Source organism: Anas platyrhynchos, chromosome 1, assembly GCF_047663525.1.
Source record: "Anas platyrhynchos isolate ZD024472 breed Pekin duck chromosome 1, IASCAAS_PekinDuck_T2T, whole genome shotgun sequence".
Lineage (NCBI taxonomy): Eukaryota > Metazoa > Chordata > Aves > Anseriformes > Anatidae > Anas > Anas platyrhynchos.
Window position 1 is genome coordinate 119,337,815 of NC_092587.1, and position 17,401 is coordinate 119,355,215.

Sequence of the window (17,401 nt, forward strand, 5' to 3'; positions counted from 1 at the left end):
GCATGGAAAGAAGATCTATGACACTGCCAACTCTTGCAGTTATTTCTTGCAGTTATTTCCTTGACATGCCTAAGGTAAATGATTACTGCATTACACCTTCAACGTAAACAAAACTAAAGTATCTAGCTTTTGCAGAAGCAAGAAAAAAGAATATGAAAATGCCAATAGACTATACCATAAAAGCCAAAGACAGAAGGCAAATAAAAATGTGTTTTTGTAGATCTAATAATTTTAAGCCAAAGACAGGAGAAGGCAAATAAAAATGTGTTTTTTGTAGATTTAGTAATTTTAAGCCAAAGACAGGAGAAGGCAAATAAAAATGTGTTTGTTTGTTTGTTTGTTTGTTTTTTTTAGATCTAGTAGTTTTATCTTACATTCTTATTTTAGAAGTTCTTGGCTGCAGTTATTAATCTACCAGTGTCAAGATCTACCAGTTTTTATGCTGATGGCACAAGACTCCAGAGTACCTTAGAAACAGGACTGCAATGTGATGCTGCAAGAAACCAGTTGTTTTTTTTTTCTTTCAATTAATGAAGATAACTTCAATTACACTTCAAATTAAAAGAAGTGGTCAATAACATCTGATACCTAAAGGCTAAGGATATGGCAACAAATAATGCCAAACAAATAGAAAGAAAAGAGTGCAGAAGTTTTAATTACAAAAAATTACTAATTCTTATGAAGAAATTGCAACTTTCTAACTCAGTTTATCCCTAAAAATTCTACCTGTGTGCACTCCGTCTAGCTGGATAGCACAGCTGTTTCATGGATTTTTTATTTCAAATGCATTGGGATCTTCTCAAAACCTCACATATCACACTAATCAACCTTTTTGAGAAACGCATGTCTTTCTAAGAACTTTCCCCTGCCTTTTCCAGACAGGCATGCAGAAACTTGCATACCCTTCCCTCATGTAATGGCAAAGTATGGTAACAAAGGCATGAAGGTTGTTACTATCATGGAAATAAAGGAAACAGTGGAACCAAAGGAAATATTATGAAACACAGCTAGAAGAGCTTGTTAGATGTGGCACCATTATCGCAAGTGTATTAGGTGACCCAGACACTTGTTTGCAAGCTTATCATTTGGAAGGTTCACTGCTTTCTCATCACTGCACTGATCATGGGAATGAGTTAATAATGACATGATTTCAGACTTATCACCTCTCTCTTATAAAAAGAAAACTATGAACGGCTTAGAAAAACTTAGCAGAATGAACTTGTTTTAAAAGACATCCTATTTTCTTTTTTCTTTTTTTTTTTTAACATCCCCTCTTCTGTCTGTATCTTCAGTGCATAGCTGGTCTCTGCCACAGCTGGCAGCATAACTCACCGGTTTTCTTCCTCCAGATCAGCAAGAATTCTCTCCAGTTCACCTCTTTCTTCACTCTCCAAAGAAATCAAGATCTGGGCAGGGCTTCGGGGCTGGCTCAGGGGGGATTCCTGGTTCAGACTTTGGCAGTAGTGCTGGATTAACAAGTGTTCATCATCACTGGAAAACACAGGAGAATAAAACAGGCTGTTCCCTTCTTCCTTTTTAGCTTTGCAACGAGTATGAGTAAATGATGCACTCCATGTGTCTCATTTCTTATAAAGAAATTCACTGATTTTTTTTTGTAACAAAAAGGAGAGCAATATACCTTAAAACAAAATCCACTGAACTGTTTAATACAGTCTATGGTAATTTTCCTCTTCTGTAGAATTCATGTCTCTTCCCCTCTGCTTCTTACATATTTAAAGCCTAGCTGTGCTGTACCTGACAATCTCAGCTTTCCTCTTTTGCCTACCTTAAATTTGAAACTTGCTTGAGAAAAAAGCTATCTTATTCTGCCTCCGCTATGTTGAGCAAGGGTCATTCAAGCAAAGGCAAGGCATAAATTTTTATACCAACTATTCTTACTCAAAAATGGCATCCTATACTTACCTGTTTTATTCTACAAAATTGTAAATGGAGTGAAATAAAAGACTAAATGTAATAAAAGTATGCTGTGGACAGCAAACATTGAGGAGTTTTTTAATTTTCTGTTTGATATTAGAAGTGATGTATACTGTTGAAATATAAATAAATTGTATTTAATAGGTATGATGTGTTTCTTTTTATTTTTATTGCCCCTGAAACTGTCAGGTATTTGAAGCAGAGAAGTCTCTGGAAGAAAAAGCAAATCGAGTTCTGAAGATCTTGACCATCTCACAGAATTAAATCGAAGTTTTAGGTGCTAAGGAAAGGCATTCAGGCCCTAAGCTATGCAGCTAACACCTGCAGTAATTGTAAAAAAAAAAACACATGAAAGATGGCAGCACCTCTAATCGATGGCAGACAAAAATGACACAGTTGTTGGGAATTCTATTTTAATGGTAATACTTACAACAAAATAATTAAATCTAGCTTTTTTTTCTGTTACTTTTGTAATCCAGAATTTAACAGACATTTTGAATAGCTGTTATTGTTCAAAATCTTAAATATTCCTTGTTGCATTTTGTTCCTGAAAATGTTAATGATGCCATTTTATGGACTGCAGGTGTGCTAAAGCAATGTAGAGCACATTACCATTAGTTCATAAATGAGAAATATTAATTTTTCACAACAGGAATAATTTCCTCTTTTTAAACAAAATTTAGAAGGCTTGCCAGTTCCTAAATTTATAAGCATCTTAAGTGAATTAATAGTCAAAATTAACATAATTATTGTAGCATGTCATTTTCAAAGACAGTGTTTTTGTGTGATTTTTAGCCTGCACATATTTTGTATATATAATTACAATGACAATACACATTTTAATGTTTTGTGTCTGCATATACACACATTTTCTCTTTATTTCTCTTCCTACACCTACGTAGTGTTCTAACTGTAATTTTAATCCAAAACTCATGAGAATGTCAAAAAAAAATGCTTATGGAGCCCCTGACAAGCAAAATTCAGTCACACTTGCAAATTTATGGCGAGCTTTGATTTTTGTTTTTGCAATTCTTATCTTGATCTTGTTTCTTCCAAAATTCAGAATATTTATTATAATTTTAATAGTGCAAACTGAATAATGAACTGACTGGATAATCAGTGGTTATGTTATTAACTGAATCACATTAATACAACTTTTAATTTAGCAAAAAATGAAGACCAAACTGTAATAAAAACAATACGGTTTATGCATGATTTTCTGGTTAAGGACACTGAAATACTTCAGTGAAAAAACACATGTAACAACATTACTACATCAATCTAAAACTGACATTTGACTTAGAAACGAAGTTTTCATTAACCATGTGAAATTACCCCAACATCGTTTATGTTTTCACATATCATTTTAAATTTCTCCTCTTTGAACCAACATATTAAAACAAATATTTGGTTGTATACACATGATTTTCTTTCAAAATTGTTAGGTAACAATACTATCAAGTCAAAAGAGTGACTACTTCAAAACACAGAAACAACCTACTTTTTTATCCATAAACATTTTGCAGATGCACAAACATCCCTACAAATGATTTGGAATCTGAATTTAAGTGAATGAAAATTGATGGAAGTACTATGATTTAAAGGAACTTAGTATTTAATTTAGTAAGAAGAAGACGCTATGAATTTTCAAAGAAAATCCTCAATATGTGATAAGGACGATATTGTTGTAGAAAATCACTTACAAAAAAAAATTTAATACATTTTATGGATTTAGAATCTGTGGTATGACTTCTCCTACACGGTTAAATAACTAAGACCAAATTTTCAAGCACTACAGTAATTTACGTGCTGCTCTCCTCTTTTCAAACATACTATTTACGGTTAGTTTTCTAGTTCTATACCATTTAATTCAGAGAATAAATAAGATCAAGAAAACCAGGAAAGAAGAGAAATATATTATCATATCAGAAAACAAAAACAAAAAGGTCTCAGTGTGACATTAGATTGAACTATTCTTCAAAAATTTCAACTACATTCCTTTAACTTTTATATATGATTTTGTACTTCTAAGCAGGAAAACGAATGCTTCTCAGCAATATGTCCAACTTAAAGTTTACTACTTCTAACATATCATGGTGAGGATGACTCCCCCTGGCTTATATTTGCCATATATTTCTTCTACTAGTAGATCAGATTTTTTCTTTTGAATGACATTTTGCCCACACATTTTCTACCTTACAGTAATTTAATATCATTAAGCTTACAGTTCAGACGAAGGGATACCTTTTTATATTTGTCCTTAAAAAATGTCAGATGATGAGCCAGATGATGTCAAGTAATATGGGAATCATTTCCTGAATAAATCAGTGTTTTCTTGAGAAATTAGTGATTTTATTTTGAAGGCATTAATCATCTGTTGCACAAATTTGTTATTAAACTATAAGCCATAAGTTCAGACACTACTACATAAATTGAAAGAACATGACCTCTTCATGAAATTGAATCAGGTGTAGCACACAGCAATGTGAATTCAGTACTGCAGAATTTTATGATAAGCTATTAACCTTCACAAGAAAGCCCATGTCAAAAATACTAAAGTGACCTACTTACATGCTCTCATTAGGTGAAATACTGTCATTTAGATAAGAACCATTGCTGTTCTCCATTTCTGCTAGCCTGTGGAAAAATAAACATACTCATTAAAATAAATTCTATTTTCCAGAAACTTTGTTTGCTCTAACATTCCTGAAAAAATTAAAGAGTTTGATGGTTTTGATGACTTAAGATAATTTGAAACTCAGACGAATTTACATTCTGTGTTGATTATCAAAAAGCGTTGCAATAGGCAATCATGAATAATTGTGTTTTTCAATACAATGACCTGGCTAAACTCACTTTTCAGCTCTTTAAATTTTCAACTCTTTCTCTGAGGGTTTATTGAATTCCTCATGATTTATTAATTCCACAAGCAAAGAAAGGCCTTAAAATGCCAGGGGATTACACCGATTGTTTTGTATCTGGCAATGCCATCATCAGAAGTGAAATAATTAGTCATTTCTCATTAGTTTTCAACAGCTAGCCCCTTCTAAACATACTGCATAATTCCAGGAATATCTCTACTTATCAAGTGATTTGGGGGGGACAGAAAGAGAAGGTTGTAGTAACATTATCTCAATCCTTGAAAATTTGTTTACTTGGTGGAAAAGCACATTAATTTTCATATCTGTGCAATTAACCCACTTTTTGATTCTTAAGAGCAGTATGAAAGTGGACAAGTGAACTAGAACAGTGATATACCATGATTTTTATTCACCAAATCAAGGAGAGGTCCTGTTTGTGGTAGTCCACGTGGTTAATTACTTAACATTAAAATAGCATTTGAGATTGATGTAGAGTTTGGAGACTTCTGCTCTTCTGATTTGCATGATTGCAATGGGGTCTACATTGAAAATGAAACCCTGTGCAGACTGAGTGCATAGCTTAATGAAGACCCCCAGGGAACCAAGAGGTCATTTCTAACCACACACACATGCGCTCTGGCATGCAAGTTAGTGGACAGGCTGGTTAGTAGCAACCACAGGTTAATAACCCTGCAACCCAGAGCCTGGAGGAGAAAACCCCAAACCCTACGTTTCTTTAAGACCCGCTCAGGCAGCACCTAGCCTTTGGGATTTTTTTATATGACTGTTTAGAGAAAGATCTGCCTAATGTCCAGCTGGTCTCATACCTGCTAGCATAATGTTCAATGCGTGAATGAGTATCATCATGTGAAAGCTGAGGGGACGAGGCAGGCCTATAAGGCAAAAAACACTGATTAATCACAAACAATACCCTTTTAAAAGTAAAAAGACACTTAGCTACTTCTACGTCCTCACACCTCTATGCCTTAGGCTTACACTGTGTTTGATAAACAGCACATTATATCTGCGAGGCAGGAGCCTCCTCAAGCCGTCACGCAGCGTTTTGTGGTACAACACGGCGCTTTGACCGTCTGGCAATCCGTCCGTCCGTTGCAACGATGACTCCTCACAAAAAACCCTGAGAAACCTTTTTCCAGAGGATTTGGAGATGAGATCTTGCCCCTGTTTTCCTCTCACACTTGCCTCCTCCGTTTGTAATTGCATCTGGCTCATGGTCGCAGGCCTGCTCTGGAGGCCCTGACTTGAGGTCTCCCTGGGAGCCTTTCCTCTGCCTCCCCCCTGCCCAGGACATGTCCCTAGCCCAGCAGCAGCACGTTTCACCTGAAAGAGCCTGCAAGTGCTAGTCCACCAGAAGTCAGAAACATAAAATGGCCAAAATTGGCCTTTAATAACACTGAAGAAACTGATGATTCTATCTTGCTTCTTTCCACAGTTGTGACTTGAACCATAGAGCAGCATGTTATACAGGACACACTGCCCATTACATTGGGTTCCCTGCCTAATGAATAAGATTTTTTTCTGTCGATCAAAGCTATTCGTGGGACTCTTCTCACAAATTAAGATTGTTGTTTCAAACAGCCTCATTTCTGGAGAACACCACCATCAGGGTAGTATCACCTCTGCATTTTGGAGACGGCTGGGCTGGCAGAAAGCACCTTACTGCCATGTGGGACTTTGCATATCTACCCATACCAAGAGGTGCCAGAAACAAAATTAAAAAAAAAAAAAAAACAAAAACTTTCCAGATTATACAGTAATCTTCTATTTTAGCTAAATTTCAACTTCATCTCATATGATTCACTTTAGGACTCCTAAGTGAAATTCTTGGAAAGTGTGGTTTGGGCTGGTTCTCCCCAATGGGGACTGCACTGCATCGCAAGAGCAGACAAAATCTGTTTTGTATTACCGGTTATAAAGAAACCCAAACTAATAATCTCACAGTGCTTAATGCTCCTGTGCTACCAGTTTGATCATCCTGCAGTAAATCTCCTAAAAGATCATTATACTTTATTGGTCATTTTCCAGTTTAAAAATCAGCTTGCAAGGGGCTTTATAAAATTAGGATCTTTCAGAATTCATAGAACTATATACTGTATATAAAACAGTCAATGACTCTTCTCAAAGAATGGGAAAGTTTTTCTCTTCAAGATATTACAGACAAAGTACCATGAATCCCATTTGGTTTTACATGAGCTTTGGCCTCCAACTGTACTTTTTCCCATTGCATATTCAAATACTACCATAGCAAACCAGTGGATGAATACTCAGTACAGATTTTCTCAGTACACCAGAGATTCATGCAGACAGGCAATTGATTGTCTGCAACCTGGTATCCTATTTTGTGTTAAGAACGTCAGCACTGAAGGGAAGAGAGGGGAAAAGGATGCAATTTATCCAGATCATATGGCTTTCCAAGTACAATAGTAACTGTTTTCTGATAACTTGATGCTAACCTCATTTTTACTTGCTTGACAGGCAGTACCTGTTAAGCTAACCTAAACCGATACTATCAATGAAAGAAGAGGTTTTGTTTTCAATGCACACACAAATGCTACTGCTAGTACTGTCCACAGATTAGGAAACGTGTGTTAAAAGTAGTTTGATTTTTGAACTGGATCATCCTAGTCCATTTCACCCTGTGATTGCACATATTTGTAACAGTAGAAAGGAAAGGGCAGCACTTGGTTGGGATCAACCAGCAGCTGAGGAACAGAAGTGATGCTCCTTTTGGCAGTAGCACAAGGTAAAATATTGGCACAACTGCGTAACAGTATACTTGCTGCTTCGAAACTAAGCTTTATGCTCAGAAGTGAACAAGCTATGTAATATGCATTTTTTGAAGACAGCTCAGTGTTTGTATAACTTGTTGGAGCTTCTTATGTCTCTCTGCCAAGTGTACACATGGGATGAGTCAACATTTCCAGGTTTGTCTCTGCTTCAGAATATACTGCAAAGGAGATTCACCCCACCCAGCTTTTTAAAAGCTTGCTTATTAAAGCAACCTGTTGGGAAGCACTGCGGTTTTCACACTGAATTTAGCTGCTCAGAGGTACACAGTTGCCAGTACCTGAGCCAGCTTGAGAATGGCTGTGCTGCACTGCAGGCTGTTGCGTAGACACAGTCTTAGATGACCATCTGTGCAAGAGCTCGCTAGCCTCACTTTCTGAGCACATGTAATCAGCTCACGTAATCAGTTTGAACACTCAGCGAGGAGGCAGAGAAACACAGCCAATATTTAACCAAGATAGCCATTCCTTTTACAAGGACTCCACAGCTGTATTTCTCACGCTGGTGTCTGCAGCAATAGCCTGAGGAATTCCATTCATGTCAAGTGGCAATCGAGTGGCAAACACCTCGTCCAACAATTCCCTGAACCAGTGGAAACCTGGCTGACAGGAGGAAGGCATTTTGTGTGCTATTCAGTATTGCAGTAGATGGATCTTTGAAGTGTAGAATCACGTCAATTGCATTTGTGCCACTGACAGTCCACAGTCCAAATAAAAAGACATGAATTCTCATAAAAAGTGTAAGCTGCCCCTTTTATGCCTGGCAAGTGGAATATACATGCAAAACACTGTATAATAAGTGACCCAAATAACTAACTTATAACAAATATATATACGTATGTATTTACAAACAAATTCAGATATTTTAACATACGTTGATGTCAGGATGTACCTAGCACCATCGAATGTGATCAGGTTACGCTCTTCTGGAACAATTTGAAGACAAACAGAAAGCTGGTGCAAAAGCACCAAAAAAAGGCAATGATAACCACAGTAAGAGGTTTGTCTGCCAAAGGTGGAATCAGCCCTATAACTGAAAAATAGCTTTAAGGCTGGCTTGCTCAGTAACTTGTGTTGTTACCCTTGTCTAGCACTAAGGAAAGGAACAAAGGTAGTAGAGAAAAAAAAAAAAAAAAAAAAAACAAAAACCACAAACAGAAACTCCTTCCAACCAATATTATTATTATTTTTTTAATTTCCTGCTTTCTTGTCAGACCAGATGAAAGGATTGTTCTCAGGATGATACCTGAGTTGGTCTGATAAAAGGTGCTACCTTCCTCCATCCAAATCCTGCCTCTAAGTATTTCTCACGCTTTCTTAAATATTACATGCACATTATGCTCCCTGAAGTATTCAACACTAAACCTTTGGTGTGAATTTATCAGTGTAGGCATACCATGAAGTTGTTACTGTAAGTGAACTAGTGGCAGTGCCTTACAAATAAGCGTGTTATGGCAGCTTAATTTCATGTTATGTCAGACTTAGCAATGGCATTCCATATTACCCAAGCTTTCTTTAGAAGGTTACTTTTAACTTTCCAACTGTTCTAAGGCGTAAGAAATCTAGATACCCAGTTTTGTGTACAATATGCTGCAATCAGCCCCAGATGCATTTATAAACACTACATGCGCCCTAAAGTTCAAAGCCGTTCTATTTCAGCCTGTCTCCAGCCTTCTGGTAGTTTTTGTGGGTGGATCCTCAACCATATGTGGTTTGGAGAAATATGCATTTCATGCTTCCTCAAAGTAGATTTCCTAGAGGACGAGCACTGCATTTGACTTCCCAGTAGTCTGTGCTCCAAATCACAGAATCACAGAATCTCTAGGTTGGAAGAGACCTCAAGATCATCGAGTCCAACCTCTGACCTAACACTAACAGTCCCCACTAAACCATATCCCTAAGTTCTACATCTAAACGTCTTTTGAAGACTTCCAGGGATGGTGACTCAACCACCTCCCTGGGCAGCCTGTTCCAATGTCTAACAACCCTTTCAGTAAAGAAATTCTTCCTAACATCTAACCTAAAACTCCCCTGGCGCAACTTTAGCCCATTCCCCCTCGTCCTGTCACCAGGCACATGGGAGAACAGGCCAACCCCCATCTCGCTAGAGCCTCCTTTAATATACTTATACAGAGTGATAAATGAAAACTATAAATCAGTATTCCAATGTATACATTTCACTCTTGTTTATTCTACCAAAAATTCAATGAAGGTGCAAGCCATATACATTTCACCATATAGAAATATATAAAATTCTATTTATTAGTCTCTCAGTAGTTATCAATATGTGAATTAAAAATAAACCTTATTTAACATTATTCTAAAATCATCCATGTAACACTAGTAGTAGCAAATGCCACAATGGTAAGTTATATATCTTTAGTTCAAGTTAAGGGTGTTACTACAACATTAAGACAATGCATATGCAGGAATGATGCAAGAATGAAAATCCAGTCCACAGTTGAAAAACCCTGCTTTTAACTTCTGAAAAAAAAATAATACAGTAAACATTTTCCCATTTCAACTTGCCCTCACAGAGCTTTTTGCATCTAAAAAACTGTAATAAAATATCCAGTGAGCTTTGAATTAATTGGGGCACATGAGTGTGCAAGTATGCACGGTTGCACATAAAACAAAATTATAGCTTTATCTACAAAACAATGTCATTCCTGAAATTGAATTAAATCCATAAAATTCAATTTGTATCTTTCAAAAAGCATTTAGTGTACATTTAGAGGGATCGACGCTTGTTCAGAAACACAGGCTTTTAAATGACAAACTCGTATAAGTAATAGTAGGACTGCACCAAAATCCCTGTTAATTCAGTGAAAATACATACTCCAGAAAGAGTATACAGTACACATTTCATGATTGCTGGACATTCCTGGATTTATCCCATTTTGTTCATCTGCGATCAAAACATTCCTTTAGAGAGTGTACGAAAGGAAATAATCGTAAAGAAAGAAGGAAATGAACTTATGCAAAACTAAACAAAGAAAGAAACAAAAAAGTGAGGGAACGCAGCAGCAGTAGCAGCAGCAGCACACTTCAGCAAAAGTACTCACGCAGAATCTACTGGCCAGAAGTTGATCAGAGTAACAGGACTGCAAGACAAAAAATGAGGAGGTGAAGAGAGAGGCAGAAGAAACTCAGCAGCAAAATAATTACAGAAAGATTAAAAAAAAATCACAACAACTAAAAAACAGAAATCCAACAGACTAACATGAATGACCATGAAGAGCAACCAACCAAAAAAAAGAAAAACTGTATCTAAAATTAAAAAAAAAAAGAGAAAGCGAGAACAAGCTGTGTGCAATTGCCATTAAACAACTGATCAAACTTGTAAAAAAAGAAAAGGCAAAACAACAAAAACAAAGGGAGATGGGCTACTCATTAATTTTTCCATGTGTATCATTATTGTGGCTGTTTGTTTGTTTTTTTTCCATACAGACTTCACAGTAATTCAATAAGACTAAATTTATAGGGTGAGAAAAGATGAAATCAGCTGGGAAGCTCTCAAACATAGTAACCTAATTTAAAAAATAAAAGCACAGAAAGATACCCATTTGGAATAAAATAAAAATTTAATGAAGAGATCATTAGTTTCCAAATTGCTGTATCAAACTTAAAAGTTTATAAGGCTGCCAGTAAGCATTTTTCTTTTACTGACTGAAGTGGAAGTTCCTGTGAAGATGGGTGAAAACAGATAAAGGGAATGGCAATTGGAACCCCAGCTTGTGTTTTCCTGCCAGCCGTGGTTAACAAAAAAAAATGAAAGAAGGAAAGAAAGAAAGAAAGAGGCTTTATGCATTTAGGAAGTGAAGGGAGTTGGCACCAGCTGGGGAGCTCAAAGAGCATACCAAATGAACTGTTTAGACACTTTAGAGCTACTCACGTTTCCATGTTGTCTCCCTCCAAGACAGTTTGCACAGGCAGGTAGCCCATTCGTGGGTGCTTTGCAAAATATCTTTTTGTTCGAAATTTGTTTTTTAGTACCTTGGCAAAGTCACGGACGTCTTCTCCGGAAGTTGTCTGAAAGCCACAAATCATAATGAAATCATCTTTCATGAGGTTATTATTTTTAGTTGCCTCATCCTTTGATGGGCCATTTGAAGGAGCTGTGGCCATGCCAAGCAGAGCTGCCAACGACTTGGACTCCAGAACCACACATTCTATTTATTTATCACTGTCACCTCAAAATGTACTACCAAATGGCACAGCTAGTGGGGAGGAAGAAGAGAAAGGGGAAGTTCCAAACACCTGTAACAGGCTCATGCCTCTTCTCAGTGATTTGATGAGGACAAACAATAACTAAACAAGAATCTGGAATTCCCTCAAATTGCCTGGGACCCTCCGCCTGCTTTCTTGTGCAGCAAACAGCTGTAACAGAGCACACTCAGCCAGCCTGAGGGACCCACAGGCTGCTTTACTGGCTGGATCCTGACCCTTCCTGCATGCTCTTTGTTTCCACCTCCTGGATTTGTCAGTCCCTGAAAGCCAAGCCAATGCTCCTAGTACATTTTCTTTCCAGTTTCCCTTCTCAGCCTCCTCTACCGTTAATATTTTGGTCAAAGAAAAACAAAAAAACAAAAAGCAGATGAGAGTTGCTCAAATCTCTTAAATCAGTTATTTTTTTTTCTTGTGTATATCTAATCTGAAGCTAGCAGGCATTTAAGATCAATAACCTGAGGAGAGCACAATTTACACAAAGTTTTCTACTCTGTTGCCTGCACTCAGCCTCCTTTCTCCCTATAGAGGCCAGCAGAGGAGTACAAAGTGCAATTAGTTTCCTAAAGACCAGAATGAGCCAGAAAGAGTTCAAAGTATGTCTGCTGGGAAGATGTAACACTTCTTGCAAGCCTGATTAAGAGCCAGACAATTTTCTGAAGAATTTTAATGGAAGACTTCAGTTACATTAGTCAGGCTGTACTCCACTCTTTACACCTCACAGAGAAGCTCGACCCTGAAATACTGCTTTTCTACAGTAAATTAAGTTCATCCTGACCCACATACCACTATCGCTTCTCCACTGTATCTAATTTGAAGGAAAGAAATGAGGGAAAGTTAATCTTTCTGACATTTTTTAATGAGTTCTATGCCTTCTGTTCAGAAAGGAAGGAGGTGCTGGGATCCATCAGTCAAGCCTACTTTCACAGAGCTGCTGATACACAGATGTGTATATTTTTAGTGACTGCTCAGGTATAAAAATTAAGCATCCCCTGAAAAATAATTTGCAGGAAGACTGAGATGCATTAGCAGAAAGGACAAATGGTCTTCCTCTACTAAGGACACCTACAAGCTTCATGTAAAGCAAATTTGGTTCTCTTTCCAGTCAATCTTGTATGAAAATTCAGTATGATCAATGACTGGCAGAGAAGAAGTATATCAGAACCTGCAAGTCAGTACAGCAGCATTTGTATTTTCAAGAAGCTGAGGTAATGTTCAAAAATATTTCAATAAATTTGAAGTAAAGCCATTTTGGGGAAGATTAAATAGGTCTGGACCACCTAGAGGACTCTGGAAAGGGCATTTACTGATTTGGCCTTAGAGGCTCCAATAGGAGGGAATTCCCTCTCCTGCATGCCATATGCACTGCCTATTGAGAGTCCCTAAGAAGGTCAGCATCACGAGACTAGCTATAGCAGATCAGCTGGGAACAGAGAAGAACTTTCAATACCTATTGTTGGTATAGATAGATTAAGCACACCTTTCTGTTCATGTTGCTAACGGGTGTAATTCATAAACTTTTATTCCCACTTTGTCTATTTTAAACGTTGTGAACACTTGTAATTGCATTTGACTGTAATTTGATTGTAAGTGTTTTCAGGCACAACGAGTAATAAAGCATTCTTCACTTCAACTTTCCGGGGACGTGTTAGCTCCCCTGAACCTTCCACATGACAACCAAACATTAAAATAGCGTGCTCGCATAGAAACATTTCAACCTAGTTTGAAAACTGGTATCAGAGGAATCCCAAGAAAAAAGTATGTCTTCTAGTGACAAGCACCAGGCACCTCTCATGTGATCCAGTTTCAATTTCAAAAATGTTCGAGGAGCACAAGAATGGAAAAAAAAAAGTGATTATTTTGTGGACATACTGATAGACTGAGGCTATTCTCAGTGTAACTTCCTGATTTATTTCATAGATGTTTTACTCTACGTGATTTTCAGATTAAAACTCTACAAAACAAAATTCTCAGTAGAATGGGTTTATGAGGAAGAAACAGTGGTGTTTTCAAGCATCCTAGTTCTCCTAAATGAAAGCAATAGCAATATGTAGGCAGCTGGGTCTCACACATTCCAAAACTATTCTAAAACAAAAACTACTTCTTGACATGAGGAGAACTTTATCACTATTAAACCAAACTGTGATAAGTCAGGTAAAGTGCCTTGCCAAACCCTCACCCCAGATCTCAGCCTCAACTGTAAACAGTAGCTGTAGAAACTTATCTCAGTTTGTCATGCTTGCTTCTAACAAGGTCATGTTTTTATGCTGGTGAGTTACTGTTTGTTAGACCCAAACAGAAAAATGACGCTACATTGAAACCTCAGTCTAGAACGTTCTTTTGTGCTTTACTTGAAACCTTTTTAAAAGTCACCTCTCTTTGATCAATCACTGCCGCTTTTTCTGTCTAAATAGAAACTAGCGAACTGCCTTGCCCTTATTCTGCCTCAGCCCTTTGCAGGAAAGAAGTTATCGCATCCCTTAGACATTTAACATGAGTTCTCAAATTCCCCTCAAGCAGAAGCAAAGGCTGAAGTTCTCCACAATTTCTTTGTAGTAAGAGGGAGTGGGAATATACCAAGAGACTTCATTGTGCTCATCTAGCTATTGTAAAGATATGTCAAAGAAGGCACTGCATGTCTTCTGTCTGCTAAAATGCATTCGAAGGTGAGTGATTTGTCTGGAGGAAGAGGAAAAAGTGCTTTCCCATCCGCAAAACTGTTTTCATTCATTTCAAAAACAATTACATACTAGACATGATAGCTTCAGTGGATGTCTTGTTCAGTCACACAGTACTTAGGTTTAGTTTTTCAATAGCAGCAACACAAAAAAAGATCAGCACTTGCTGTGTGTCACATTCCCTTTTTTTCCTAGTTAATCCTACTCTAATTCAGTTTACTGCTGGTACAGCCAGGCACAGCACATGAGCATGGGCTGTGGGAGTTCAGAATTCACAACAAAATTTACAGTCTGTAAATGCTTCTTTACTCTGATTCAGCAATCTGTATGCTGTTGCAAGTTTTCTGTTCATCATCGTGCTAGACTATTAGCAGCCTCTATTGTGAGGAAGAACAGAAACCTGCTAGACTCTGCCCGTGTTGCAATGAGTCACTTCAGGCTGTGAGAGTGTCTCACAACTTTACTTCATTTCTCACTTTTCACGCTTTCTTTGAACTTTCCTTGAAACACTTCTTAGGAACAGGTAAGGAAACAGCAGCGAGATGTTGTTCTGTGCATTCTCTGCACCGTTTGCAACCTCCCACACCGCCTATGAACAAGAGTAAAAGCAGCGAGCTGCGGAACAAACCAGCAGCCGACTCAGCAAGAATGCACTCAGCTCAACTGGAAGGACTGCTCCAGCACGGCCGGCCAGCCTGGCGGGCTATGGCTGGGATCATGACAGTTTGCTCCAGGAATGCCTGCGATGGAGAAGTCTGTTCAGACTCGTCTCAGCAGTGCTAACATTTCTCTCCAACCTGCGCAGCAGCTCAGGCAAATAACCCTTCCCACTAACCTCAGTCCTTGGGGGAAGACGCTGAACAGCAGAAGCCAGTAAATGCTGACACAAAGTAAGCAAAAGTATATAGGTTGCCCTAGCAAAGAATTGGATTGAACAGTGCCATTTAGATGTTACAATAAAAGTTGATAATGTAAATAAGTATCCATAAATTACAACTAAAAAAACCCACTGAATTTACTTTACTATGTTTTAGAGGTATACATTTTTCTCTCACTTTCCTAAGAAAAACTGTGAGTCTTTACTTCATTTTGGCAATGCCTTTTTGTTTGGATGAAGATGCAAAAACTATTCATGACATTTTATGAGGCTAGCCTATATATAATTTTGATGTTTTGTTTTCACTATTTACATTTGACCAGCAGACAAAAGAACAAGACTAATGACCACATTATCGGATTAGGAAATGAAACCAGTGTGTGCAATAATGCTTCAAGACCACCACACACAATAGCAAAGACAGCTGAAAGCTCAGACATGCTGCATTGTGGAAGGGCCACTTGAGAGTTCCTCAGATTTATGCCCCTCTGCCGTGGTCATGAGAGGCCAAAATGAAAACAGGACGACACACCGAGAGAATAATAGAAATATTTCTTTGCCAGACGATTGGTACAGAAGAAGCATTTACACAAAAGTGATCCTTTTGAGAACTGTATAACAAGGGCGAAGACCCTCATGACACTATCCATGCAGCACAGAGTGAATGTGTTGCACTCAACAGAGTGAATTCTGGTCTTCAGAAATGAAATCTAACTTGCTACTCCCAAGAATTTCCCTGGTATTTTATACTGTCTAGTCATCATACAATAAAAAGATACGATCAAATAGTAAAGACCTTGAAAACGCAATTGTAGTGCAGCAAGCAAAAGAAGTGAAGCAACAAACTTGCTGGGGAAAGGAAGAAAAATCTCACATCGATACAGAGAAAACATTGTGATCTAAGATAGATTTGCACAAACCACAGGCTTCTTTAAGGATAAATGAAGTGAACCGTACGGCACTGAACATGGAGCAGTTCATTAGCATGCAGTAACATATTATGACACAGCATTACACAAACAATGAAACTCCAATTTACTTCCAACTATCAAAGTGTCTTTTTACTACACATTAGAAATTCCTGAAATGTACAATTTATAAAAGGTAATTTCTTTACAGGGGGGAAAAAAGCCACTCAAATGCTCTATTACCTTGCACACAGCAAATGAAGTTTTTCCTTTCTACTTAACAACGGGCAGTAAGGGTCAGTAAAACATCTACTTACTGGTGTGCAGTACTCCACCATGGGATAGTGCATTTTATGACCTTTTGCAACACGGCCAGAGAAGAAGCAACTTTGGCAGATGTCATAGTTAAAGTGCTTTAAGCTTCTGTACCTAAAAGAGGAGGAAAAAAACATGGCTTCAGAGCTCAGAACGTGAATACTTATGTCAGCCTGTGAAGCTTTCTGTGTTATTAAGTGCTTTTCCCTGAGATGTCACACAGCACACAATACACGGCAATGTCCATTTGAGGGACAGGATTGCTGCCTCAGAGCAACAAAGCACAGATGCTTAACAAAGATTTGAATCTTCAAAATGAATCACTCTATATCACAAAATTTCTAACAGAGGGCAACAGTGAAGAGTTCTATCTACAGAATCCCCCTCTCTCATAATAAGCAAAAGACACAAAAGACAGCACAAAGCGTTTTGTTTCTACAACACTAATTTCAGTTTCTGGTTTCCTTCATGACTCCTACCACAGAACTTCTTGAGCAAATAAAATTCAGATAAATAATGCCCTCCTCAACAAGTACCACCAGCAAGCTGTTGCGTGCTGCATACAAGGTAGGAATTTATTCATGGAGTTTCCTTCATCTTCATCAAAATAATTTTCATTTACAGAATGCCATCTCTGCAAGAGTCTGAATGCACTTTCAGGCCATTATTTAAGCTCATCAGTTCTATGAGACAGCTAACTGTTGTGTATGCTATGCTGAAGTGCTTGAAAGACCCAGAGGCATAAGGGTTGTCTTGTTCCAAATACGCTAAGCAGCTCGGTCACAATAACCTC

At 37.8% G+C, this 17,401-nt stretch overlaps 1 protein-coding gene across 20 annotated transcripts in view; it reads right to left on the minus strand.

Annotated features, from left to right (window-relative positions):
- DMD (dystrophin) overlaps positions 1 to 17,401 on the minus strand; it is a 1,236,775-nt gene that overhangs the window by 31,599 nt on the left and 1,187,775 nt on the right. For 15 of the 20 annotated variants that reach the window (XM_038175527.2, XM_072027525.1, XM_072027529.1 and 12 more), the window contains 6 exons: positions 16,611 to 16,722; positions 11,499 to 11,635; positions 10,669 to 10,707; positions 5,624 to 5,689; positions 4,507 to 4,572; positions 1,333 to 1,491 (listed from right to left, as the gene is read on the minus strand). In XM_038175527.2, coding sequence (XP_038031455.2) covers positions 1,333 to 1,491; positions 4,507 to 4,572; positions 5,624 to 5,689; positions 10,669 to 10,707; positions 11,499 to 11,635; positions 16,611 to 16,722 — 579 coding nt within the window. The remainder of the gene's footprint in view (positions 1 to 1,332; positions 1,492 to 4,506; positions 4,573 to 5,623; positions 5,690 to 10,668; positions 10,708 to 11,498; positions 11,636 to 16,610; positions 16,723 to 17,401) is intronic. The other 5 variants (XM_072027509.1, XM_072027520.1, XM_072027562.1 and 2 more) reach the window with 3 other exon arrangements.